At 51.5% G+C, this 25,603-nt stretch overlaps 10 protein-coding genes across 10 annotated transcripts; 3 read left to right on the top strand and 7 right to left on the bottom strand.

Moving 5' to 3' along the window:
- Positions 1–731: 731 nt before the first annotated feature.
- Positions 732–2,395, bottom strand: MYCFIDRAFT_80403 (uncharacterized protein; the record flags this gene model as incomplete). The annotated part of the gene is made up of 3 exons (XM_007927789.1): positions 732–1,437; positions 1,509–2,165; positions 2,310–2,395. 3 exons carry the CDS (start codon positions 2,393–2,395, stop codon positions 732–734), a joined length of 1,449 nt encoding a protein of 482 aa, XP_007925980.1.
- A 389-nt stretch (positions 2,396–2,784) lies between these two features.
- On the bottom strand, positions 2,785–4,528 carry MYCFIDRAFT_36022 (uncharacterized protein; the record flags this gene model as incomplete). The annotated part of the gene is made up of 3 exons (XM_007927538.1): positions 2,785–3,361; positions 3,413–4,266; positions 4,322–4,528. The coding sequence occupies 3 exons, from the start codon at positions 4,526–4,528 to the stop codon at positions 2,785–2,787; spliced, it is 1,638 nt and encodes a 545-aa protein (XP_007925729.1).
- A 1,881-nt stretch (positions 4,529–6,409) lies between these two features.
- MYCFIDRAFT_109779 (uncharacterized protein) lies at positions 6,410–7,464 on the bottom strand (the record flags this gene model as incomplete). Its single annotated transcript, XM_007928031.1, has 2 exons — positions 6,410–6,516; positions 6,561–7,464. Coding segments are annotated over 2 exons (1,011 nt in total), but the record flags the coding sequence as incomplete, so codon positions are not given.
- Positions 7,465–8,759: 1,295 nt separating this feature from the next.
- On the bottom strand, positions 8,760–9,824 carry MYCFIDRAFT_203405 (uncharacterized protein). Its single transcript, XM_007928032.1, has 2 exons — positions 9,563–9,824; positions 8,760–9,497 (listed from the first exon to the last, which is right to left on the bottom strand). Exons 1-2 carry the CDS (start codon positions 9,716–9,718, stop codon positions 8,991–8,993), a joined length of 663 nt encoding a protein of 220 aa, XP_007926223.1. The 5' UTR covers positions 9,719–9,824; the 3' UTR covers positions 8,760–8,990.
- Positions 9,825–10,271: 447 nt separating this feature from the next.
- Positions 10,272–11,796, top strand: MYCFIDRAFT_36513 (uncharacterized protein; the record flags this gene model as incomplete). Its single annotated transcript, XM_007927571.1, has 2 exons — positions 10,272–10,883; positions 11,059–11,796. 2 exons carry the CDS (start codon positions 10,272–10,274, stop codon positions 11,794–11,796), a joined length of 1,350 nt encoding a protein of 449 aa, XP_007925762.1.
- Positions 11,797–12,301: 505 nt separating this feature from the next.
- Positions 12,302–14,926, bottom strand: MYCFIDRAFT_136813 (uncharacterized protein; the record flags this gene model as incomplete). The annotated part of the gene is made up of 2 exons (XM_007928033.1): positions 12,302–12,504; positions 12,769–14,926. The coding sequence occupies 2 exons, from the start codon at positions 14,924–14,926 to the stop codon at positions 12,302–12,304; spliced, it is 2,361 nt and encodes a 786-aa protein (XP_007926224.1).
- A 2,076-nt stretch (positions 14,927–17,002) lies between these two features.
- Positions 17,003–17,972, top strand: MYCFIDRAFT_99980 (uncharacterized protein; the record flags this gene model as incomplete). The annotated part of the gene is made up of 3 exons (XM_007928034.1): positions 17,003–17,075; positions 17,124–17,656; positions 17,709–17,972. Coding segments are annotated over 3 exons (870 nt in total), but the record flags the coding sequence as incomplete, so codon positions are not given.
- Positions 17,973–19,060: 1,088 nt separating this feature from the next.
- MYCFIDRAFT_174345 (uncharacterized protein) lies at positions 19,061–20,289 on the bottom strand (the record flags this gene model as incomplete). The annotated part of the gene is made up of 7 exons (XM_007928035.1): positions 19,061–19,085; positions 19,123–19,776; positions 19,803–19,843; positions 19,875–19,986; positions 20,017–20,064; positions 20,106–20,207; positions 20,231–20,289. 7 exons carry the CDS (start codon positions 20,287–20,289, stop codon positions 19,061–19,063), a joined length of 1,041 nt encoding a protein of 346 aa, XP_007926226.1.
- Positions 20,290–20,324: 35 nt separating this feature from the next.
- On the top strand, positions 20,325–23,195 carry MYCFIDRAFT_174346 (uncharacterized protein; the record flags this gene model as incomplete). The annotated part of the gene is made up of 27 exons (XM_007928036.1): positions 20,325–20,353; positions 20,415–20,449; positions 20,478–20,527; positions 20,571–20,576; positions 20,610–20,623; positions 20,663–20,734; positions 20,755–20,901; positions 20,932–20,992; positions 21,019–21,040; positions 21,091–21,177; positions 21,213–21,273; positions 21,314–21,333; positions 21,373–21,435; positions 21,464–21,477; positions 21,508–21,602; positions 21,656–21,718; positions 21,747–21,883; positions 21,924–21,942; positions 21,970–22,208; positions 22,236–22,386; positions 22,438–22,567; positions 22,594–22,663; positions 22,701–22,743; positions 22,776–22,936; positions 22,969–22,995; positions 23,025–23,108; positions 23,137–23,195. The coding sequence occupies 27 exons, from the start codon at positions 20,325–20,327 to the stop codon at positions 23,193–23,195; spliced, it is 1,959 nt and encodes a 652-aa protein (XP_007926227.1).
- Positions 23,196–23,327: 132 nt separating this feature from the next.
- Positions 23,328–25,396, bottom strand: MYCFIDRAFT_188074 (uncharacterized protein; the record flags this gene model as incomplete). The annotated part of the gene is made up of 4 exons (XM_007928037.1): positions 23,328–23,958; positions 24,039–24,285; positions 24,344–24,755; positions 25,382–25,396. 4 exons carry the CDS (start codon positions 25,394–25,396, stop codon positions 23,328–23,330), a joined length of 1,305 nt encoding a protein of 434 aa, XP_007926228.1.
- Between the last annotated feature and the right edge of the window lie 207 nt (positions 25,397–25,603).

Genomic DNA, 25,603 nt, shown 5'->3' on the forward strand with positions numbered 1-25,603 from the left:
AGCAATAACATAATCCACCATCACACTCCTCAAGCTGTCCTCCCTATCTATATACCACATAAACTCCCCCATATCCCAAGCCTCCTCAACATCCCCTTCCAACCTATTCCACCCTCTGCTCACCCCACCCTCTATCCTCAACCCTAAGGAGCGACACTCTCGACACCTGCCGCCAAATCCTCGCCATACCTAGTCCCTGTAGTAAATAATATCCTCCCCATCCTCACTGACAGCAGTCAAAAACCTCTCAACTTTCACACGCGCACAACACCCCTCCTCTACCGAATAAGTAGAAGATAAGTAAAAGATAAGTAAAAGATAAGTAAAAGATAAGTAAAAGATAAGTAAAAGATAAGTAAAAGATAAGTAAAAGATAAAGAAAGGATAAATAAAAGACAAAGCAATCAAAGCAGGAAGGGGATGGCTATCTAGAGAACACATAATTGTAATTGTTGTTGTTGTTTGGGGGGGGGGATGATGAGTTTGAGATGGAGAGTTTGTGGAATATTGACGCTAAAGTGTCGACCGCTTAGCCTAGGAAACGCCTTGCGATCTGCAGCTTCAGGTTCAGATAAGGGATTTGATAAGCCAAGCTCCCGTTCATTATGAGAATGCCCGAGGCGAAGTTTACGCCGTGCTTACTCCCATGAACGTCGCACAACAAATCATCATCCTTTCTGAGTTAGAGCAACCGGTTTGCGCTTCGCACCACTCAAATCGATGCTTCTTCCTCAGAGCGATGAATCCCTCGTATCCCTATTCCAGTACACTTCCTGACTCTCTCTCAATCGAATCTGCCTAACTCGATGCGTTGGAATGAAATCCTCTTCTTCCGTGTGCGCCTGCCAGTCCTCCAGATTCTTCCACATGAGCCCATCAAACCTGTCTTCATACCCGATTTCCCATTCCAAGGAGTTCCATCGAGGATCCCACCTGAGCTTTGAGATTGCTTTCGCTGCGTCGAGGAATCTTGAAGTTTCTGAATTGGCTCGTGTTCCTGCCGTGGCCGATGGTGGCAAAAGACTCTCTTGCATTCCGAGCTGGCACATGACAGGGAGATCAGAGTGCTCGGGTTGGGTAGGTGGCAGCTCTGTCAGGATACGGGCATCCAAGAGAGCTTCATCTCGATCCCACCGACATTCGTCCTGCACTGCCTCCAGAATTGAGTCCAGATGAGCGGCAACCAGGAGCCTCGCAGACTTCGCGTCTGGCACCTCGGTGTCGCTCTTGGCAATGCGGAGTCCCAGGTAGACTTGCGAGGTAGTTCGGTCAACTCTCTCAATCGCGGGCCAAATGTTAGCGCCCAATTGGCCTTTTGCGGCTTCTCGTAGTTTTTCTTGAAAGCTGGTGGACGCAGTAATGAGAAGATCGTGGTAATGCTTTTGCTTATGAGGAGTCCAGCACTCCGAGATTAGCGCCATTGTGACTTGATGATCGCTGAAAGAACGGGTAAGAGTCAGCAATTGCTCGGCATCCCTCCCAGGCGAAGATCGTGAAATAGCACTTACCTGAAGAACTTTTCTCTTGCCCGTGAGACCGAGCTAAGCTCTGCGACTGGCGAGCTACTCTTAATTGTCCTGTCGATGACATCTCTCAGCCTCTGGCCCGCTTCTGCTGAGATATGTGCTGAGAGGCTTCTTCTGGACCGAGCAGCTACGATGTTTAGATTCATCCCATATGCGCCGAGGTGCGCTGGCACACAGATCGAGGTGACGACATCGCTGATCTCGGGGTAATGACGAGTCAAGTCAGCAAAGTCATGCACCATCCAGATCAGGCACTGCACGGTGAGCAGACCATATCGCTGATCAGCAGCCATCAGGCCATTCAAAACAGCCCATGTCGTTAGTCGTATGATGAGTGAGCGAAATGCAGACTTGGAGTCCTCGTCAAGGTTGCTCATCCAGTCTTTCATCGCCTGTGCATCCTCGATGTCGTCCAGTGCAGTCCAGTTGTCGACATCGTCGCGAAGCACGTTGCTTGACTGCCAAGGAAAGTCGTGGCATTCGCTCGGCACTCCGCAGTATCTCAGTGTCAGCGTTAGAGAATTTAGCGTATTTGGACTCCGGCCAAAATCTCTTCGGAGCTCGAATTTGCCTGACACGGTATCGGGCATGGGATGATCCTCGGGGAGCTCGAGCTTCTCTCGAAGGACCTGCCAGAATCTCTCTGCAGTCATATGTACAGCGCATATGAGCTCTACTTTTGAGCTTCCGAAGATGCCGGCCGCTTCAGGTAATGTCGGGACCAGGTAGTTGGTGAACTGTGTGGGCTGGAGCCATTCAGGCTTCCTGTGTGTGGTGACATACACAAAGTCAAGACGGTTGGCAAGATGCTGACAAGCGATCCTGATGTCGCCAATGGCGGCTTCATTCTTTTCAATGAAGTCCGCCATGGCAGAGTTTGCCTGAATGCTTGCTGTGTGTTTGTTGGATGTGCGGTCGAGAAATGAGAGCGCGAGAAGGAAGACAATACTTGTACCTTATTGACTCAATGCTTCGTCGCACAGCCTGAGATGACAATTGCGCGCGTTGCCGTCCTATGCAGCAGACAACCAATTTTGGATGGCGGTGTTACAAGAAGGGACGTCGAGGGTGAACATGGAGGCGAAGTAGTCACTGAGTCACATCACGCTAGCCACATTGGGATTAGGGTTCAGATCATGTGCTTTTCACAAGACTCCTCAATATATCATGGATGATTCTAATAGGATTCTAATAAGATTCTAATAGATTCTTAATAGAATCTCAATAGAATCTCAATAGAATTCCAATAAAACTTCAGTCAAATCTTTGGTTTGCTGTATGCACCTTGCTCCGGCGCCGCGTGCGCTTCCAACAGCTCAGCATCGGTCATCTTAAACTTCCGCGCACCAATACCATTCGCAAACAGCACATCCAGCTCAGCATACGTCCTGCCCCTGGTCTCCGGCAACCTCCAAAAGCTCCAGGTAGCGCACAGCGCACACATGCCAGCCCAAAAGAAGCCAGCTTTGCCCTTCCAATTCCAAGCGCTAGGATTCAGCATTCGAGGCGTGATAACACCATTTATGATGCCGAGCACGTTGTATAGACTGCGCCCAAGCACAACTGTCTTGGTTCTGAGACGATTGGAAGGGATTTCGGTGACGATGGAGTAGGTCACGGTGCCGACTGTGACAGCGTAGCAAAGTGCCCAGACTAAGAGGAGAGAACCGATGGCGAAGTTCGGACCTGCCGACTGAGACGGAGCCAGAGAGACGAAGCCGATGATGAGTAAAATTAGGCACATTGCGGTCAGGCCGGCGAGGAACAGAGTGCGGCGGCCCAGGTATGTCATCGTGAACCAAGCTATGACGACTCCGACGATGGATATGGAGTATCTATTTTGCCATTAGCGACGTGATTGAGACGTATATGCTCGACTCGCTTACATTCCCATGGAGAAGTCGAATGCAACATCTGTGCTCAAGCCAGCCTGCTCAAAGAAGTACGCAGCGAAGCCCATGAGTGAGGCACCACAGAGTGGTTGCACAGCCCAGGTCAAGCACGAGATCTCTGTTCTTCTCAAGTTGACGCCCTTGAAGCAGTCCCGAAATGAAGTTCCTTCTGAAATGCTCCTCTCCAGCTCATTTGTTCGCCTCATCAGCTCCACTGTTTGGTCCAATTCCACCGCATCGGGATTATTGGTTAATCTTGTCAAAGCTTTTCTCGCATCTTCGGGTCTACCTCTCCTGACGAGCCACCAAGGACTCTCGGGCGCGAATGCTGCACCCAGAAGAAGTGGAACAGGCCACATCCACTGCAAGCTATACGGTATGCGATACGCCCACTCATCGCTCCTCTGCAAGAAGCCTCGCAACACACCTGAAGCAATCAGCTGTCCTACGCCCCACATCATATTGACATATGTGGTCAGGTAACCTCTAAGAGCCATTGGACAAACCTCGGCGGCATAAGTCGTTGTCAAAGTCTGGAAGACACCCCGAGGTAGGCCCAATAGAATCGTGCCGACTTGCAGAGTTACGATGTTCGTGGCGAAGAATGGGATGAAGATAAACGCTATCATTGTGACGAGAAATCCCATCATTGTCTTACGATAGCCATATCGCTCCGAGACCCAGCCGTTGATTATAAGGCCCAGGATCTCGCCGACACGCGCGCCGTTGGAAAGACCCGATTGCCAAGCTGCAGATACCTGGTATGATCCATTTGCGAGTCGATCTCCGAATTGTTGACGAAAGGGAGGAAACGCGAAGAAAGATGCTATCAGGACGATGTCATAGCCCTGCGAACGTCAAACTCCATTGATAAGTGTTTATATGGAGTTTGTAGAGACTCACTTCCATAGCTACCGCAGTCGAAAGAAACAACGACCAGCCGACCGCCTTTGGATATAGGCGTATTGCTTGCCAAAAGGTCAAGCGCTGTTCCTTCTTGATCGCTTCTTTGGCGTCGCCGCTGAATATCGAGTGCTTGGCATCTTCCACGCCAGGACTGGCTGCGCGGCCTAGTTCGCTGATGAACTGCGACTCTGGCTTCTCAGACATGGTCAATAATGCATGATACAGAAGAGGACTGTATGATTCTCGACTTCGTCGTCTGACCCAGAGGTGGTGTTGCACACGAAGCACGCAATTGGTTGGCCCCGCAGCGTCGATCTTTAGCCGAAGGTGTATGAATCCTGATGATTTGCGTCCAATGGAAAGCTGCTTACAACCTTCAGTGCAATAGTCGCATATCCGTAAAGTATTGCTGCAAGAGCTCTGGCTTCTTGCGTCTCACAGAGGAAGTGTACGTGACGATAGCTTTTTAGGAGAGATAATACTCATCTGCATGCTATAGCTCCTCTTCCTTCATCTGATGTCCATCAACGCTTACCAAGCACCAGCCTTTTCCGGACAATGCAGCATCGTAGGCTTCACGCTGCAGAGCCTCTTTGAGATCATCTCCAGTGAGCTCCACAAAGTCCTCTTCCGGTGCTTCGTGTCGAATGTTAGTCTGAGATCTTGAGACAATCTGTGTCTCTTGGCGAGGACTAAGATAAAGGTCACTCACGAGAAGGAGGCGACAATCGACCATAGTCGGGCGCTTGACGAAGTGATCTCTGCACGCTCTTGAGATTTCTGTTTCGAGATGCGAGGTGACTGCTACCGCTTCCGGGGACTGCGTTTGATCTAGAGGGTGAATGCGTGTCTCGATCGTGGGCTATAGCAATTCTTTGCTCCCATTGAGACCGTTGATCCTCGGAGGATGCTCTTTCGTTCGTGATCTGCGATGGTGGCTGCCACTTTTTCCCCGGTATGGATGGGCTGGAGTTGGAATATCCAGCATTGGGCGGACGAGCGATTTCCAGGCGGAGTTTGCGTCCATGGAGAATATATCCCTCAAGTTTGTCAACGGCGCGCTGAGCTTCATCAGAGGACCCGAACGTAGCGAAGGCGATTGTGCTCTGAAACTGCGTCGGAAGGCGCACCTCTTCCACCGCAAAATCCTGGAAGAATTGCCATAAATCATGTTCGGTGGTGTCGGAAGCAAGATTAGCCACGAACACCTCCCGAGACTCAGGCGAGTCAAGATTGCGCTCTTGGGGCGGCCAATAGTCTCCATGAGTTGTGTGCCGTGTACGCTTGGCATGGTCCATTTTTTGCTCATCCAGGCCACGCTTGCTTCGGGAGGATTGTCTTGTGAGTGATGACGACCGCTCGAAAGCACTTTGCAAGACTCGGAGTGGTGTACTAGGAGGGTCTTGAGATGGCTGGGTTTCTCGTTCTCGATAGTCGTGCTGTTGTGACAAGGACGCTGCTTCTGCTGCGTCCAGATTTTCGTTTCTCTGCCGTATCATCATCTGGTCGTGCGTGAAAATCTGGGGCTTACTGTAGATGTCGCCGAAAAGATGCGCCATGGATTGTTCAATGCCCCAATTACGACTGACAGTGCAAGGATGTATATCCCGTGGCTTGAACGCATCAATGAGCATGTGCAATTCTTCGTGGGAGGAATGCCGTGAGTACGGGAATGTGATTCGTTTTGGCAGGCCATCTTTTGTCCGAAGTTCGCTATTAGTTGGCGGCTTGGATGAGCTACGAGCGCCAGTCTGCTTCATCTGAAAAGGCAAGAGTCAATTCGGTACGGGTATAAAATTGAAATGGGGACGGAACGGCGAGAAGACGAACCTGGGTCACGCGCTTGGCAAGCATAGGAACCAAGCGATCGATTGGCAACTCGTCCAAGTCAGCAAAATCTGCACAATCTTGCCGGTCGCCGAGTGTGTTTGCTTCGATGCTGATGTCTGATAGGGCGATTGATATGGCATGTCGTTCGCCACTGCTGGCCTCGTTGAGCATCTGCAAAAGGCTGTCAAGCAGTTGGGGCTGTGTGGAGAGTTTCTGCGCACACAATGCAATGAGATCGAATAGGCCTTCACTTAGGTCGATCTCGTGCCGTTGATTGAGATCTCCCTCACCGCCACCAGCACCAGGCTCAAGCATATCCGTTCCCTGATACCTTGAGATGACAGGAGTGATGCGAACAAAGTCTAAACATGTCAGTCATGCAAGTCAACGGTTAGGCTTCAGTTACCTTTATTCCAGATCTCACAGCCTGTCCCCTTCTCGCAGCTGTGTATGCGGCGATATCTGTCTGTAAGGCATCCTGCTTGGTCGTGATTGCCGCATGTCGAGCCAATCAATTGGTAAGCGTCCACTGCTTTGGGCTCGGCACCGCTGTGCAGCCCACGATAGATAGCATACTTGTAATCATCAACATGGATTTGAGAGCCTAAGAATGCCGAGAGAGCTTTCCACACATCTTCGTAGCCGAATGTCCATGCGTCAAGATAAAACTCAGTGTCACGAGGGTATTTCATCACCTTCTCGAGCAGTTCCCTGATACCCTCGGCCTTGGAGGGAAAGTGGCGATATCGATCGTTCTTGGATGCAAAAGTGGTATCGAGATATATGTTGTCGAGCTGGCGCAGCGGCTTGGAGTTGCCGCTGCAGACGTAGGGTAGGAGAGTTGGCTGTCGGCAGATTGAATTCACCCACCATGGTTCAGAACGAATGTCGCCTGTGTACAGGATTGCTTTGCCATTGCCTTCGATCAAGAACATTACAGCACCCACGCAGTGATTGGCATCGAAGAGGGTGACGCGTATGGTGTTTTCAGGGCTCAGCATGATCTCTGTTGGTGTCTCTAGCGGAATCGGCCGAAGCAGAGTCTTGAGATGCTTGTATGTCTGCTTCCGAGACTCCAAGATGCCTTTGGCGAAGTTCATGCGGTTTGGGTATTTCTCGAGGCGCAACACAAGCTCGCGGGTAGCTGGCGAGCAATGCAGAGGGACGGCATTGCGAGATTCGAGCCCCACGAGATGATCGGAGTGGACGTGTGAGAGGAAGTGGGCAAGCGCTGGCCGATTGGGATCATGTCTGAACCTGTCAATGCGGATGTCGGGAAATTCGGCAACAACGCCGTCGAAGGTGGACATGGCTGCCGCGTAGCATATTCTCTGGATGGGAAGGGAAGGCTTGATTCAGAGGTGATGAGGCGCACGCGTACAAAGAAAGAAAAGTCGCGTCGCTCCAAAAGGCAACAGCGACCGTCAATGACAAGGATCTCGCAAGGATGAAAGGCACGCTAGCACGTACTCCAAACTCTAATTGGTTATGGCGCCTGCTTCAACCTCAACTTCACTTTACATACACGCGGGACATCTACCATTGACCAGCTTCGAATGTCACACCACACGGAGTGACTCCAGAACAGTCGCCTGGCATAGTCTTCGTAAAGACAACCACATACACCGCAGGGCATGATGCAGCCAGAGCGCCCCAAGAAATGCGATGCTTAGCGCAAACCGCAGGAAAGACTTCGAAGATCACCTCAATTAGCCGCTCAGCGGTAGACACTATATTGCGGTCGCGGAGTTGCAACCCAACGTTTCTATTACACCTGCTAAGCGAAGGACAGGAGAGGTGCCTTGTCACCTGCCAAGTGTTCCTTCCAGTCTTGCTGCTCACAAAATTCGCATACTCAAGCCTATAGCCGCGTTGTCTTCTCGATTGAGAGTTTCGAATGCCCTAAGCGGGACTGAGGGTGTTGTCCTCCTCAAGGGCGGTCGGCGATGCTGCTGCTACACATTCAGAGGCTCAAGGCAGCATTCCATACAGGCGATGCCTGGTCCAGCAAGACTATCTTGAATACGATCGAATAGATATCTTTTGAATAGCGAATAGATATCTTTCGGATAGTAAATAAATATCCATCGTTCCCGCTTGGAGCCAGTGCTTGACTGGCGAGAAAGCTGTTCTGCAGGTGGGCTCTTATGAAGTGCCTTGAGGCCACGCCTTCAGCAGCAACGACTGCATCATGTGAAGCTTTGTCGCCAGTGTAGTTTTAAGCGTGTTGTTTGTCGAGGAGAAGTGCTTCCAAGGGCAGGCAGTACCACACGCGCTTGTTGGTATTGTGATCGAGTCTCGTGTTGGGCAGTTGCAGAACGTCCTATCTGGCTACGATGCTGTCAGTGATCTTTGTAAAGGAAGCGTTCGAACTGAATAATCGCTTACAACACCTCTTTGCATCCTCTACCAGTGCAAAAGAATGCTAGAAACATACATCAAAATAGCAAAACGAAACGCCCCAATTTTTCAATTGGGACGGAAGCTAAATTCCTCTTTCGTCATCACTTGGTAGTGAATCAGCAGTTAGCAGAATTTTGACTTATCATCAGACCGCGTTAACCATTGCGCCATTTGACACAGCGGCTTACATTGGTGCTTTTTTCTGATTGAATGAACGACGCTTTCCGACGTTTATGTAGCTTAATGAGTAGGTATCGCTGGTCTCGTCGTTACTGTCTTGAGTACGATCGAATAGATATCTTTCGAATAGCGAATAGATATCTTTTAGATAGTGACCCGAAGCTCTTTGGGACGGACCTCCGGCCATGTTTGCGCTCCTGGTCCTTCTCGTATTGTGGCTTCGATGGGACGAGTACTGTCACCTTAAGGACGATTAAGAGACTACACATTGCATGCCCTGAGTTCTTCCTCCTTTCGCAGTAGTAGTCTTGGCTGCTCTTCGAGAAAGATCCTCAATGACCTCACGACACAACTCTCCTGTCAGCGCCGCGCACTCGCAGTACTGGTCACAGCGCATCTCTTGAGCGATGCGCAGTCCTTCTTGCGGATATACAATGGTCCTACCATTGAGCACTGCACCCTCGTCTTCATCGTTTTCTCCAGCGGCGAGCTGGCGGACATGCCCATCATAGTCTTCCTTCTGCCGAACATCTCTTTTCAAGCCTAGTACGACTACCGGTAACGACTCGTCGTAATTGAAGTGGACTTCGACGACTTCTTTCCACTTCTCGTGAAGGCTGGCAAGTGAGGAGGGATTCCCAATGTCGTAGCAGAGTACGAGCATAGCAGGTTTCAGTAAGGTGTAGTGTTCGGGCGATGCGGTATCGTAGAATTCGAAGCGGTACGGACGGTTATACATGCGAATGTTGAATGCGAATGGCTGTACACAATCAGCACTTTCATCGTTTCCTACCAGCCCCACCCAAGCTGATCGCACCATCGCACCTGGTCAAGATCGCGCAGCTGCGGCAATGGTCCACGATACTCATGTCCAACTCTCAAGCGAGATAGAAACGTGCTTTTTCCCACGCCCGCATCGCCCAACAAGAGCACAGGCACTACAGGCGCATTGTCATAGAAGTCTGCTGGCAGTGCGGCCATCTTTGACTAGTACGGTGTTATGTTACCACATCTCGTGACGACAAAGCGGAAGACGACCAGGTGGGGGTCAGACGGGTTCCTGCGTCTCCATCTGCACGTGCGCAGCTGTCAAGTGAAGTGAAGGCTTGCGCACAGATCTGCCGCGCGCCCGTGCTATCGGCATTGATAATGCAAGGTTCAAGGTTCCATTCAGGTTGGTCGCGAGACTCATTTTCGTCACCTTTCTCTCGCGCCCGCGCCGAGCCGGTAACCTCTTCTCTAATTCATCTTACTCACGATGCGAGCTCCAAACTCAACCGCGACGGCATTTTCAGCAGTTGTGAGTAGACCTCGTGTCATCGCCGCTCTGCTGGAGCTGACTTGACCTTGAGCCTACGCCGTGCAACTGAGAGCCCCCAGGCAAGGGTATACGATCAAGGGCCAGGCCTTCTCCACTTCACTTGAGCAAGACGGCCAGCGACAATTCGGAGCCATCTAGAGGGCTACGCTATTCGAAGGGACCTCAACACCCAATCCGGCGGTATACTGTAATTTTTTCACGCGACTTGCGATCATGGTCCGAAATATTCTGCTCTTCTCGGGCACCTCCCATCCAAACCTGACGGAAGCGATATGCACACACCTCGGCATTCCACCTGCGAAAATCACCCTCTCGAAATTCAGCGTTGGTGAGACAAGAGTGGAGGTCGGAGAGAGTGTACGCGGAAAGGACGTCTTCATAGTCCAGACGGCATGCAGCAGACCACCAAACGGCGGTGGCGCACAGAGCCTGAACGATGGCCTGATGGAGCTCCTCATCACAATCAGCGCTTGCAAGACTGCCAGTGCGAAGCGTGTTACCGCTGTTCTGCCACTATTCCCCTATTCGAGACAAAGCGATTTGCCATACAACAAAGTCGGAGCACCGCTTGCGCGCATGCCAACCAGGACAGAAGATGGAGGCAGATACACATTTGAATCGCGACCCACAACGCCAGGTTCGAGTCAATCGCATATGAGGGATGAGAAGCTCGCGAAACACCTGAATGGCATGCGGTTGAATGGCGATCTGAAGCTGGGGCGCAAGAATACTTTGGAGAGCGTGCAGAGCGATACAGGCTCGCCGGCAGCTTCGCCGACTTCTGCCAATGGACACGGAGATGGACACAACTCTGCCACCACGCAGGTTATTCCAACGAGTAAGTTCGGTCAGCTCTGAATATTCGAGGCGGTCATGCTTGTTCGGGCACATCTAGCAGCTGTCTAGCGGAGGCTGCTTTCGGAGCGACAAGCTAATTTTTCTCCCAGGCAATCCAGAACAAGGCATCAATCGCACACGTACCGACAGCATGCCACCTGAGTTTCGACCACAGCGCGGTTACAAGCAGTGGGTAGCGCAAGCTGGTACTCTGGTCGCGGACCTCTTGACCTGCGCTGGCGCGGATCACATCATCACCATGGATCTTCACGATCCTCAATATCAAGGATTCTTCGACATTCCGGTGGACAATTTGTACGGCCGCAACTTGCTGAAGCGCTACATCACTCATCAGATTTTGCCCCAGAATGGCGGCGTTGACAACTGCGTCATCGTATCTCCCGACGCTGGAGGAGCAAAGCGTGCTACCAGTATAGCAGACTCACTGGGCATGGAGTTTGCGCTTATCCACAAGGAGCGCAGAAATCCAGCGCATCCGTCCTCTGCCGCTCCACACCCAAACAGCACTCTACTTCTGGTAGGACAAGTGCAAGGCAGAGTCTGCATCCTCATCGACGACCTTGCTGATACTTGCAACACGATAACCCGAGCCGCCAAGCTTCTGAAGAAGGAAGGCGCGACAAAAGTGTACGCGCTTGTTACCCACGGTGTTCTCTCCGGCGACGGTGTGGACCGCATCTTCCACTCGGGCCTCGATAAAGTCATCGTCACCAACTCCGTTCCTCAAGACGCGCACGTCCGCCGAATGGAAGAGTTGGCAGCCCAATACGGCAAGCCAAGTGGAAAGCTCGAAGTCCTTGAAGTGGCTGGCGTGTTCGCAGAAGCTATCCGCCGCGTGCATCACGGAGAATCGATCAGTGTACTATTCCAGTACGACTAGGCGCCGCAACCGGACAAGGCACACGATGCGAAAGTCCTGAAGCTTAGGAAGGATTCGGGAAGCTTGGTTGATTGATTTCGGGGACAAACAAAATCTGCATAGTCTGGCGTTGCAGCTCGAGCCTTGGCATGAGGCACGGGTATCATGGAGTTCTTTGGGCGGTTGTTTGTACCTACTTACTCACTTGCTGGTTGAGCAACAAATGCTCCCTACTGTGAGAACAGCGATAGATGCTAATAAAATGCTCTACAACACTAAAAAGAACCAGCTCAACAAGGAACTCTACTAATGCCTTTTGATGTTCGCTTCATGTAAATGCTGTATCATGCTACGGACGAGTCGTAGGAGCAAAGTAATCGACAGACAGTGTATCTCAGGAGCGAGAATTGCAAAACCATACCATACCATGCCACCACAATCCAACAAAGCACCCATAAACGCCGCGATGTTCAAAAACAAACAAAAAAAACTCCCATCACCATCATCATCATCTTCTTCTTCTTCTTCAGTTGACCACCTGCTTGTTAATCAACGCCTCCAAAAACCCTTGAAAATCATCCTTCTTCACCTCAACGACACTGTGCTCGAAAGAATCAATCCTCACCCTCGCACCCGTCTGATCGACGACTTCCTGAAAAGCTTGACCGAAACGGTTCAAAGGACCATGTTTCCTCCTCGCGTGACCTTCCTCTCCATCAGTGCCATCATCTTCAGAATCAGAAGTTTCAGAATCGTCATCGTCATCCTCTTCGGTTTCCGGCTCAGTATCTTCACGTCCATCTTCATCATCGGATAAAATCCCATTTGCCTCATTCCTCTCCTTCCTCAGCCGTCTCCTCTCCTCACGTTTCCTCTTCTCGGCAGCTTTGCGTGTAACGCGTTCAGCTTCTTTCCTCGCCTTTTTCTCCTCGCGTTCCTTGATCTCGGCTTTGGAACGGAACTTCTGGCCCATACCATTTCCACCACCGAGACCTACGACCACATAAACTCCGCGACCTTCATCCAGAGCGGCGATCACGAGGGTGTCATCTTTGCCAGCTTTGATGCGTTTGCCCTTTTCTGCTTCGATGACGCGGATGGCTTCGTTGACCCAGACTGCGAGACGGACGAGGGCTCCTGGATGGGTGAAAAGGGGGACGTCGGGACCTTCGCGGACGATGGCCATGCGGAAGGATGTGAGGTTTTTGTGCATGCCTTTGGAGATTATGTGGGAGCCTACTCGGAAAATGGCTCGAGAGAGTTTGTGGGCGATTGGGACGGCGGCTTCGATGCGTTTGAAGCCGCGCATGGAGGGGACGAGGGCATCGTAAGCTCGACTGAAGCGATTAGAGGTATAGTCTGGGACATCGTCTAAGGTCTCCATGCCGTCGTCAGAAGAATGGGGTGGCGTGGGTAGTGTGCGCATGCGTGCGTTGTAGTTGAAGTCGGTGCTTGATCGGTGTTCGAGCTTGAGTTCCGGGAAGAGGTGAGTCTCGCCTCCGACTTCGAGTAGCGCTCCTACGACTATCGCGATGTCCTCTGCGCTGTATGTGCCAGCCCATCCCATCGCGCGGACAAAGCCCCAGCCTTCCATGCTACGACCATTGTTTCCAGGTACCAGGTCGGCGAGGTTGTATTGCTCGGCAAACTTGAGAATGCGTTTGCGTAGAGTGTGTTTCAGTTCGCTGTTCATATGGGTGAAGCCTTTTCCAGCTTCTTGCAGACTGATGCCCATCTTGGCAAGAAGCTTGGCCAGACGCTTCTTGCCATTGTCATTCCACAAGTGAAGACGAGTGGCAAGATACGTTGAGTGCTGCATAGAATCGTACAGACTCCAGTGCCGGATCATCATAAATCGTGGTTCAGGCGAAAGCTGAATACTGTGGTCATCGGCGCTACGGCCTCCTGTGGGAATGCGCGCCTCTGCGCTTTGAGTCGCTCGAAGCTCCGACTCAGGGATGGGATTCAGACGCCTCACTTCGTCTTGGAGGAGTTCTCGAACATGCTTTATCCTGGTAGTGGAGCCAGAAGGCAATATCTGAAGTGAGCAGATACCAACACAAGCAAGCCATAACATGTCGTTATCTTCGCGACCAAGTTCGGATGCCAGAGAATACGCCATGCTGCTGACTGGCTCAGCGCTGCTTGTACCAAGGTCGTAATATCTGTCAAGTGTTGCCTCGTGCTTCCGTCGTAATTTCAGGAGCTGCTTTCGCATTTGCTTGGCAGAAGGTTCCTTCCTCTTGGGTGGGGAGGATGGCATTGGAGGAGGTGTAGATGCCATGTCGACTTGTGCGGATAGTGGATTACCTCCAGGAGAAGAAGGTATGGGTATTGAAGTGCTCGAGTTGCTACGCCGTCTTCTGTGTGCACGGCTGCGGTCTTTATCCGATTCTGACAATTCATCCTCATCTTCGAAGTCTGCACCACGCTTCCGCTTTTGGCCGCTCCTCGAGGACGCATCTGGATCTTCCTCCTCGTCCAGCTCTTCGTCGTCTTCGTTGTCGTCCTCTCCATCGTCAAGCGCAAGGTCGTCTTCGGTGATTTCTGGCATGCCTTGTAGTGCAAAGTAGGCTTCCTTCTCGGCTTGCAGCTCATGCTCCAGGTCGCCATCGTCCCACACAATGACGCCGCCCTTTCCAGGTCTATAGCCGGGATTGATCCGCCCTTCAGTCACACCAGGGCGTCGAGAGGTACTTGGGTCATTGGTGGAAGAGGTAGCGTCGCCGCCGAAGACATTCTCAAGATTCAGTGGTCGGTGCGAGTCGATGACCCAGACCTCAACGCCATGGTCTTGCATGCCGTCCACGCCTACCTCAAGACCGTCTATGCCTGCATCGAGACCAAGGATCTCGTCAAGGGCAACTGCTCCTCCAAGGCCGAGACATATGATGACACCACCTTCGCCTCCATACTGTCGCATCAAACGTCGCGCATATGTCGCTCCTTTCTCTTGTAGTTCTGCATATCCTGATACTGGAACAGACTGGAATCCGATGCAGTCGCGCCTGAAGAGACTTTCCAATATCCGCAAAGCACATATGCTGTCAACGGAAAGGGAAGTCAAGATGATGGCGTTGTTCTTGGTAGGGTGTGCGGTTCGTTCTAGGTGGGTGTAGAGCTGCGATATGTGCGATCGTGGCAGATACATGGCGACAGGAGATGCAGCCGACAATGCTACCAGCTGAGCTCAGTGCAGAGTGAAGAAAGGCGAGGCGACATTGGCTTGGAGGAGTCGCGTCTGTTCGGCGGGATTGATTGTTGTACATGCAGAAGCTGCTGGCGGTTGCTGGTCGTGTTCGTCGTCGAGGACTGAAAGCACCTCGAGTGTCAGTCGTCGCTAGTAGAAGGTTGGAGGTATTCTGCTGTATTGTCGCCAATGATCTGTCGGACCTATTCTGTGTTGTGGTGGAGCTGAAGCCTGAGCGCGTCGGACGCGACAAGCTCGGCGCGCCCATGCCCAAAGTGGCATCCATCGAAATTTGATGCATATTGACGGAGCTCCATCAATGATGGAAAAAGAGCCGCGCTCGTCATGATCACCCACATTTGATGCATATTGACGGAGTCCCATCGATTGCGGGCAAAGAGTCGCCCACGTCATGTTACACGGTGCAACACCTCTGCTCTCGTCTCTGTCCCTTTGCGGCCCTCCTCGGCATGTTCCTGTCTGGCGTGTCCACATGCGTACAGCTGAAGCACCGGCAGCAGCGCAGAACGGGCAGCTCGACGCAAAGCAGCCATTTCGTCACCTGAGCCATGACTTATCGCAACACCCACGCGACTCAGCTACTCGCAGCAGCCAGGGACGATCGTGACGTGGTACGACCGGCCATCTACGAGCGCGAAAAGGCGACTGTCAGAAGCACCAGCACCTTCGGGCATACTCCATGGGCCTTCGAAGGACGGTGGTATGAGTGCAGTATGCGCTGGCACACATGTACACGCATACGATGGCAGCAGATGGCATATGCCGCTACTGTGGTTGTTCCAAACCCGTGGCACGACACCCCGACCAGGCTGTCCTTGCTGAACGGTTGAGCTTCACATGCACCTGCACCTGCACCTGCACCTGCACCTGCACCTGCAATTGGCCTGTCACAGCCTGACTCTGCATGCTTCGACCTCCGAAGTATGATTCCCGAAGAACACGGCTCCAAAGGCATCGGCTTCTGATTGCTACCCAACTGCGCACCCAGCAAGCTCGACCACCGACCGATCCGGCCTAGACGTGGTCCCCAGTGCTGCACGGCCTGACTCGAGCCTCGCGGTGCAGAGTTTGGGCAGCCCCGGTCCCCGCTCGGCACGCCGAACCGTATGCCGGCCAGAGTCGTTCATGGTTGGTTTGGCGCAGCAAAGAAAGCCTATCTGCACTGCACCGAGTCGTTCCTGGCTCGTTCCTGGCCGTGGTCGTCGCGGATGGCTGCAGAGCCGCTGGCGTCTTCCAGTCAGCGGCGCATCATCAGGCATTGGCCTCAGCACCTGTTGCTGTTCCTGCATGAGCGCAGCGACACCCATCGACCGATTCCACCGTAATCGTTTCGATCTCAGCAGCATCGTTCGCTGCGAAACCTTCCTGCCTGAGTCGCGACCGGCTCGCATTGAGAAAGGGACCAGCGCCATCTACTGGTTTGGGCCGTATGAGCTCAGCTATCTCCTCCAAGGGCTGCGAGGAGCAATCGGACAGTACTCATGCTTCACATGTTAAAAGTCGGGCCCTTCAGGCCATCCGTCCCTGTTCCTGATCCAGCACACTTTCTTCACACACCTCTCATAAGAAGGCGCTGTTCTTGTATGTCCTTTGAGTCTTCTCGTCCGGAGTAAGCCTTGTATGTTGGAACCAGTCCGAATACCATCAGGATACACGAGCAACATGGCGACACAACCCATCAACACTCAGCGCTCGCTCGAGACGCTTCCCAATGCCGCAGTCCAGACTCCGCGCCATCTGCGCCACTCCAGCTCTGAGGAGTGGTCAGACAAAGATCACAAGGATGGCCTTCAGACCCCTTCGACTCCGTCGATGGCGCATCTTGACAACAACCTTTCTCCGAGTCCGCCCCAGCAGAACATGTTCAACCCAGATGGTGGACACAAGCACCCACACGGACATGGCTTGAAGAAGAAGGCCTCTTCCACACTCCAGTCTCCACGAGCATGGATGGGCCTTCGACCAATGGCCACTCTGGACGAGGAACTCGACCACGCTGGGCACAACCACCTGCTCTGGCCAAAGGTCAAGATTGCCCTCAAGGAGCCAATTGCTGAGTTTTGGGGAACTTTCATCCTCGTCCTTTTCGGTAGCCATCCCACATGCGGCGAAAAGCATTGCCACTAACGATACATAGGTGATGCTGCCATCGCACAGACTATGCTGAGCGGCACAGCAGCAGGCCGCGCATCTTCACCTGGCGGTGCAGGCTTTGGCGCATGGGACACCATCAGCTGGGCATGGGGTCTCGGACTCATGTTGGGTGTCTACGTCGCCGGTGATTCGGGTGCCTTTTTGAATCCTGCCATCTGTCTCGCATCTTGCATCTTCCGCAAGCTTCCATGGCGACGACTCCCCATGTACTGGCTTGCTGAATTCCTCGGCGCATTTGTGGCTGCAGGTGTTGTCTACGGCAACTACGTCAACGGTATCAACCAATACGAAGGTCACGGCATTCGATCCGTCGCATCTGCAGACAACCCAACCGGTACTGCTGGTATTTTCGCCACCTTCCCGGCATCCGACTTGACCAAGGCTAGCCAATTCTTCGACCAATTCATCGGCAGCGCTCTTCTTGTCTTCCTCATCTGGACATTGAAGGATGACTCCAACAAGGGCAAGTTCGTTGCTAGCGGTGCCTGGTTCCCACTCGGGCTTTTCTTTGTCATGGTACGTCTTCCATCAGCACATGGCAGCATGAATTTACTGACGTTATGATTAGATGGGTATTGCCACTGCCTTCGGCTGGCAAACCGGCTTCGCCATCAATCCAGCTCGCGACCTTGGCCCACGTGTAATGATCGCAGCTATCGGTTACAGCGGCGTCTGGTCTGCTGGCGGTTACTATTTCTGGGTACCCATCGTCGCACCCTTCTGCGGCGCCGTCGTTGGCGCCTTCCTTTACGACATCTTCATCTACACTGGCGAGACACCAGTCAACACACCATGGATGGGTCTTAAGAAGTTGCTCAACCCGAAGAGAACCATCCAAGAACGCCTCGAGCACCAGAGACAGCAGAGCATTGTCTAAGCTCTGTTATTGCAGGGGAAACAGTACCCGCTGTTCGCGATGGGTCGCTTTTAGCACCATCGAACAATACTGGAGGCGGAAGGAATATTTTCGTATCTTTTATCAGTGACAACATGTCACTCTTGTATAGTAGCTCACGACCTGTCATGTCAACTAAGATCTGTAATCTCATTGGACGAAAAAGAATCAATCGAAAGAAATTTTGAAGATGGAAAGTTTTCACTTCGCTCCCATTCTCAACGTGTCGTCAACATCGGTAAATACATGTATGGGTCTGCACCTTCGTGCGTGACAGGTGACAGGAGCATAGAATGTGGTCACCAATACCAGTCACGTTCGGTTATCTCTGCTCATTGTAGGCTTTCTGAGCCGGTAGGTTGACGACTTGGCCTGAAAGTTGCTGAAAGTCACCGAGAGAAATAATAAAACGTACTAGAAATCGAGAGAAAGTGATAGACAGATCCTCAAAAAAGCCACTAGTTGTGTGTGGCAATGCCTTATTAATGAGTAATACGCCAACTGTTGTGTATGTCCCTATAGCTTTTTTTTTTACGAAGATTTTTTAATATATATATAAAAAAATAATAAAAAGTAAAAAAAAAAAAAAAAAAAAAAATCCTCGTTTTAACTTTTAAGTCCGTAAAGCAAAAAAAAAAATTAAAAAAAGGTAATATTTCGAATATAGTAGGGATACTTATACTTAGTAGGTAACTAAAAAAAAAAAAAATTAGCGTTATAGGAATTCTCGTAGTTTGATTTACGAGTATTAGTATAGTATAGATAGCATGTCTTGAGTTAATATGTCTTAGAAGATATAGAGCATTAGAGTTAGGTAAGAAGCGCTTTATATCTTTAATATATATATCTATTTTTTTGAAATCCGAGAAGTTATATTTTCTTTTTAAAGAGGGGGGGGGTTTCTAAGATTATATCTGCTATTGCTATTTGTGATATTTTCGTAACGCTAACCTCTCACTCCTGCATTTTCATATACTACCTTATTTTCATCGGATTTCTTTTTTCTTCTTCTTCTTCTTCTTCTTCTACCTATACCGCGTAGGTGGTGGACTTGCAGAGTTTCCCTTACAAGCCTAGGAAAGCATACTTTCTCAAAACCGGAGGAGTATCATCGGTACTAGGAGTCGTTGGCTCGGAACCGTCATCCGTAGTAGTGGCGGTGGTAGCGTCCGAAGTAGGCTCTGAGGTGAACGTACGATCATCGGTAGTAGTTGAAGCAGGCGACGTACTCGTAGATCCAGTCGCAGCAGCCTCACCACCTCTCACCCCCTCCAACTGCATCGTAACCCTCTGACAACTGCCCCCCTCAACCCAAGAATTACTCTCACTAAGGACCAAAAAGCCTCCACCACAACTATAAAAACTCGTGGAATTGCTCGCCGAAGAATTTCCTCCAGCATTCGCAGCAGGGTAATCGCAATTCAAAGGTCCATTGCACCAAGTACATCTCGGAACATTAGGGCCGAGGTTATTGATGTCTTGGTCGAGGTAGAGGTACTTGTAGGGAGCTTGATCGGTAGCTACAGCGATGGCGTTTGCGCCTTTAGTATCGATGAGGCGGCCGTTGGTGTCGAGGGTGAAAGTGTCGCCGTTTGAGGGGGAGGATGAGAGGAAGCGGGTGTCTTGATCTTCGTTTTGGCCTGGGCGGCGAGCGGAGATGGCGTATTGGCGGCCGCCGTTGAGGTTGTAGTAGAGTCTAAAGGAGGATGGGGCGCTGATTGGGACTTGGGTTGTTCTTGTGCTGGTGACTGTTGTGGTTCCTGTGACTGGGATGACGGCTGGGACCTAGATGTGGGATTAGGAGAATTCTTGAGTGTGGGTTGTTTGGAAGAGGCGTACTGTGGTTATGCTTGTCTCGGTGGAAATGATGGTAGAGCCTCTTGTGGATATTGTCGTGGTGAGGACTGTAGATCGCGTGATCAGAGTACCAGATCGTGACTGGATGGTATATCTTGTTAGAGTGCGTTCAGTAGTAGGCCACTTATTTCTTTTTCGCTTACTGTTGATCTTCGTGTCCTTGTGCTGGCAACTACAGTGGAGTAACGAGTAACTACGGTTGTCCTGGTTGACTCATTGCCGTCTCTCAGGCAGCTGCATGCAGATCTGACCGCCCCGGCGCCGTACTCTGAGCTGTAACTTGCATACCAGGAAGAAGATGGAGAGCAATTGTAGCTGGTGGCATCTTGCCTCCTCACGAGAGCAGGATCTGTGGTTGGAGGTGGCGTAATTTCAGGGATTGAGACACGGGCATCATCAGTGCCTGGTGAATTCCTGCACGTGGATTGTGTAATGGTACTGCTCGAATTTCAGCGTCTTTCGTGACAACATATTACTGCGTATCGTACGTGAAGCTTGTAACCGTTTGGAAGGCAACAGTAGTCGTGACCGTTCCGCTGACAGAGGTAATTCTGTTAGTGATAGTGCTGAATCAGTCAGTATGAGTTAATTGCAATCGTATGGGTGGGTCTTATCACGATGTAACGTCCACTGATGTGGACCTACGAAACTGTTAGCAATGACTCTTCGCTCTCCTAGCTCAGAGTGCTTACCGGCTAATTGTCCTTGTATATGGAGGAGTGGTATATTCGGTGGTAGCCGGTCTTGTAGTCCAAATAACTGTCGTTGAGGTTCTACTCTACTCAGTCAATGCTCGATCTGGTATACATGAAGGTGCTCAGACTTACACAGTCCTCGGGAGCGTGGTAAAGACAGAGGTCAGTGGAGGATTCCCGTTGCAAATCGAGTTTCGAAATGAGGAACCTGCTGAGCACAAGCAGGCAGCTCCTTCTTGGACCTCTGCACGTCCTGTCGCCGCGCATGTTGGAGCGGCGCAAGTCCCGGTGACCTGCCTTGCGACAAGAGCTGGGTGAGGCGAGGCAAAAGCCACCGTCATGAGCAAGAACGAAATCAGGCCTTGTACGCCTGCCATCTTGGCAAAATTGTATGGGATAGCGAGTGTGTGAGTTGTCTTGTTCAATGTCAGGACAGGATCGCAGCACCATGGAGTACATATACAACCTAAGATTCGATTGCGACTGACTACATCTTGCCCCAGCTACTCTCAAGAAGGATGAAGGCAGCACAGTGATGCGCCCATCGTTTGAGCAATATTGCTTTGTACCTGCCACTGTCGTTGGTGTTCGTCATTCTGCGAATCATTAACGTCGTGAACATGAGATCCTTTGCTATGGGAGCGAATGCGCAATGAAAGCGGACGAGTACACTTCAGTCTGTGGTCGTGGGGCGTTGTATTCGTAACCTGCTATACCGAAGTTGAGTGAAGTCAGCAGACGGAATAGTGCCACAAAAGTTGTTTCTTTATGTGCCCCTGCATCAGACACTTATGGGGTTGCAGCTACACAAGTCTCGGAACACCCTGAAGTAGAATCCGGGCGTTGCTGTGAAACCGCGTAAACTCAGGAACCGAGATGAACAAAGAGCTGTTTAAGACCTGTGTTGAAATGAGCTGCAGGACTCGTCAGCTGCTCAGACGAGCAGCCACACGGATCGAGATGCCAGCATCAATGAGCAGCGAGATAGCGATATTAAGCATGAGGCACTTTCACTGTGCCAATAGCTCATGGCATATAGCGGAAGCTGTGTCTTTACTTGTCTGTCAGATTCTCCCAGACACTCGTGTCTGCTTCAGCGCCAGAAAGTAATCCGCTCTTGCCGTATTTGGCGTCCCTAGACTTGTTGATCGTCCAGTAGTACAGACCCATCGCCAGTGAGAGCACCAGTATCGCCGCTTGGATGGAAGAAGCGTGATCTTGGCAGAGCTGTACTCTGGGGCTTCGTGCGCTCGGAAGGGTTGAGGTCCGATCAGGCTGCCTTCGCAGAACCCAGCTGTAACAATGCCCATGACGGCGGGACGTTTTGTGTGTCCAGCGAAATTGGCCAAGACCCAGTGGTAGATTGAAATGAAGGTCACTAGGCCACAATCGACCGGATACACTCCAGCTAGTGACGCCGCCCTATTCGATCTTGGTGCGAAAGTCAGGAGACATCCAGCCGCAAAGGTTAGAGCAAAGGGCACGCTAACCACAACAGCACGAGACAACCGTGTGTTCAGAAGTATGCCCACCACCAGGTCTGTGATTATTGACACTAGCCCGCTAGGAGCAGAGAGTAGTGCTGAGTTTGGCTTCAAAAATCTGAAGCTGGCGATGATCTGTGGCACATAGGTAAGTGTGAAACCAGTACAGATCATGCCAGCAGTATTCAAAATGGTGAAAATCCAGACTTGCGGGTCCAAAATGGTCTCCCACGAATTGCTTGGTCTTGAAAGTCGTGCTGCTCACACCTATTTTGTTCACCTGCAGAGAACACAGGAAGTGTCAGCTTCAGAACGGTAGACGGTACGCTTTCAAGCTAGCATTCGTCTTACTGATAAATGTCGGAGCAGAATGACCTTCTCCGATTCGGTCAGAAATCGTGCTTCCATAGGTGTATCTGGCAAAAATATCCAGAGCACGAGGCCGAGGGCGGAGCTGAGCAGGCCAAGTAGGAGGCAACGAGCCTTCAGCCTGCTAGTGCTGCGCCATGGACATGCTGAAAGCCATACGACAAGAGCGCCCCGACGACGATTGTGGCTCCTATAGATACACCCTATCATCACAGGGTGACCAGTCAGCAGCTAAGAAGGAATCGCAAATCTGCTGGCAGACATCTCCTACCATAAAGATGAATCTTACAGTATTCCCGACTTGTCTTTACGATAATACTGCCCAATTATCAAAGCTGTCGCCGGGTCTTGGAGTTGAGATATCTCTTCGCTGAAGCTGGGCAGGAATTCCGTGCGTGGTACGCCACGGCAGCTCGAATCCATTCGCGTCTGCTCACTAGAGTCTTCCGGCGCTTCTGTGACACCCAGATGGATTCCGTATGGATTATGTTGAGACGTGAGCTATCACTGTAGCGAGAATGCTTTCAGGAGGTCAGGAGTGGTGGCCCGTTGTCGGTAAAAGTAGCCGTGCTCGCCATGATGAGGACTCTTCCATGGCCCGAAGACGCCAATTGATGGCAGCGTGATGGACATGGTATCGAAGCAGAGGCGTTGGTGGCAAGTTCGAGGTGGCAGACATGACACGTGCCACGTGAGTGTCACGGGACCATGCAAATCCATACAGCAATGCATCTTCAAAGATCAAAACTTCCTAGCGGGTATCATGCTATCATCGAACGCCGACCAAATGCTATGCTCCCACCCAAACGCAATTTGCTAAGCAAAAATATGACGTGTTTCGAACTGCATCTTGATCCCAACTTTTGCAAAAATGCCACCTGCAATGCTTATGCTCTGGCATCCAGCTTCCATCCAGCCTTGCTGACTCTCGCAGCGGCAACTAGTCCAAAGGATATGCCGGTAGACAATGCTGCCCAAAGCTGACCGCCAAGATAGCTGCCACCCATTGCACTTTGCAGAGCTCCACCGATGGGTGGTCCTGTCAGCGCCGCAAAGGAGAGTGTACCGAATGCCATGCCCAATCTTGTGCCGAACATGCTCATATCAGGAGTGATACTCGCCACCGTGCTGGGGAGAATACACTGGAACGCCGCTGACCAGATTCCATAGAAAACGGTGAAGGTGTATACCCCGACTGAATTGTCTATTGCGATCCAGCAGAAAGCGACCACAGTAAGTGCGAGAGCGATCGGAGTGATAACATTAAGCTGTCCAAATCTATCCGCGAAGTAAGGAGGGATGACTCTCGCAGGCATGCCGGCGCCGTTGATAATGATCGTCAGCGTGGTGGCGGTAGTAAATGGCAGCCCAAGAACCTCGTTTCCGTATGACGACAGGTAGTAGTATGTGTAGTAGATGCCCCATATTACGAAAAAGAGTCCAGCAACGAAGAAGGCATAAGTTGGTTCCTTGAATGCAGAGAAGTCGACCCACGGGCCAGATTTCCTGGGAGGAAGTCTACGAGCGGTCAGTAAGTATTTCAAGCAGGGAGACGTGACTTGTGCGTTCTAAGAACAGCAAGCTGGCATTGAGCGTACCTCGGCCGCATGAGCGCAAAGACGACAAGTAGAAGAGCAAGATTGAGAAATCCTATCACACGGGTTGTCCACGCGAAGCCAAGCTTCGGCAGCAACTGCTGAACCATCACGGGATAAATCATGCCGCCAGCGGAGTTTCCTGTCGTCACTATACCAATCGCCATGGCTCTCCTGGTGGAGAAGTAGGTTCCGATAAGTCCTATGCAGGGAGTGAAGAAGAGACCGCCTCCAAGTCCAGTCATAATGCCTGTATCACGTCAGCACGTTTCTTCGAAGGCATCGAGGATTCGGGGAATGCTTTATACCTTGAGTGATCATCAACTGCCAGTATTTTGTCGAGAGACTCATGAAGAAGATGCCAAGGAGCTGAAAAGTCACACCGACGACGAGGGTGGGAAGAAAAAAGCCTGCATCCAGTAACCGCCCACTGAAAGCACCAACTACGAAAGTAAGGAAGTTCTGAACACTGCCAATCCACGAAACAGTTGAAGCAGAGACACCGAGATTGAGCGCATAGTAGTTTTGAAAAGCGCCGTAGCTATTGACCCACCCCCATGTCGTAAAGATCACAAGCCATCCCATTGCAACTTGCGTCCATGCTTTCACGCCCCCATTCGGCGGAGGTGGAGGGTTGGCGAGTGACCTGGTCGTGAGTCGTGATGCGACTTTGCTTAAGGCATTGCTCGCGGTCTTCTTGAGGTCCAGAGAAGGTGTCGGCTTAGGATCTCCCAGTGGCAATGGCTCGTGTTTGTCCTGGAACAACGCTTGCTCAATGTCCAGATGGTCTCGGGAGATGATACTGGACTTACCGCTGCCAGCGCCGAGCCTGAGTTGATGCTCGGTCTTGCATGAAGACTCCTGTTCTTCAATTGCCTCACACATTTTGGAGAGATCGCCTGCCTGCCACAGTAGTATTCATCGGAAGCGAGGGTGGTACAGATGTCCGAGAGGTGCAAAGATCCTTCACCCAAGCAATCATGGCTCTCCGCGTTCGGAGGATGGCATCGTTCACCCAAGCAGGGCGTGCTGGGCACCGCACAGCTGAAGCCGTCACAGTTGCCCTCTCAACGCAGTCTGTGAATGGTTGATGCAAGCTTCGCGGAAAACTGTGCCGAACTCACAAGATAGGCCGGCCAAGTGTGTCATAGTTCTACTGTAGCGCGCGAGAGGACAAGCCACAGCGGTGTATGGCATTCTCATCTTCTGGTGATGTTCTTGTGACATGACTGCATGTGGTCTCTGAGCAAAGGTGAAGTCAAAAGCAACGAAGCTTGTGCTGCTGCCACGGATTTCTTCGGCGACTACTGCGTGAGTGATCATGATGATGAATATCGATGACTTACACGCACGCAGGGCATGGCGGTCTAGGTGGGCGGTATCGCTGCCATGCTGGTGATGATAGAGACACATCGCATACGACCCCCAACCAAGAAGAGCCAACCAGCGCGCGCCACGGCGAGAGCAGGTCTTGGTCTCACACATCGCTCACCTCATCACACAGAGCTGTTGGATACGATCAGGGAGAGACGTGTCTGGGGACACGAGCTACATGTGCGCGATTCACA

This window comes from Pseudocercospora fijiensis, assembly GCF_000340215.1.
Source record: "Pseudocercospora fijiensis CIRAD86 unplaced genomic scaffold MYCFIscaffold_4, whole genome shotgun sequence".
Lineage (NCBI taxonomy): Eukaryota > Fungi > Ascomycota > Dothideomycetes > Mycosphaerellales > Mycosphaerellaceae > Pseudocercospora > Pseudocercospora fijiensis.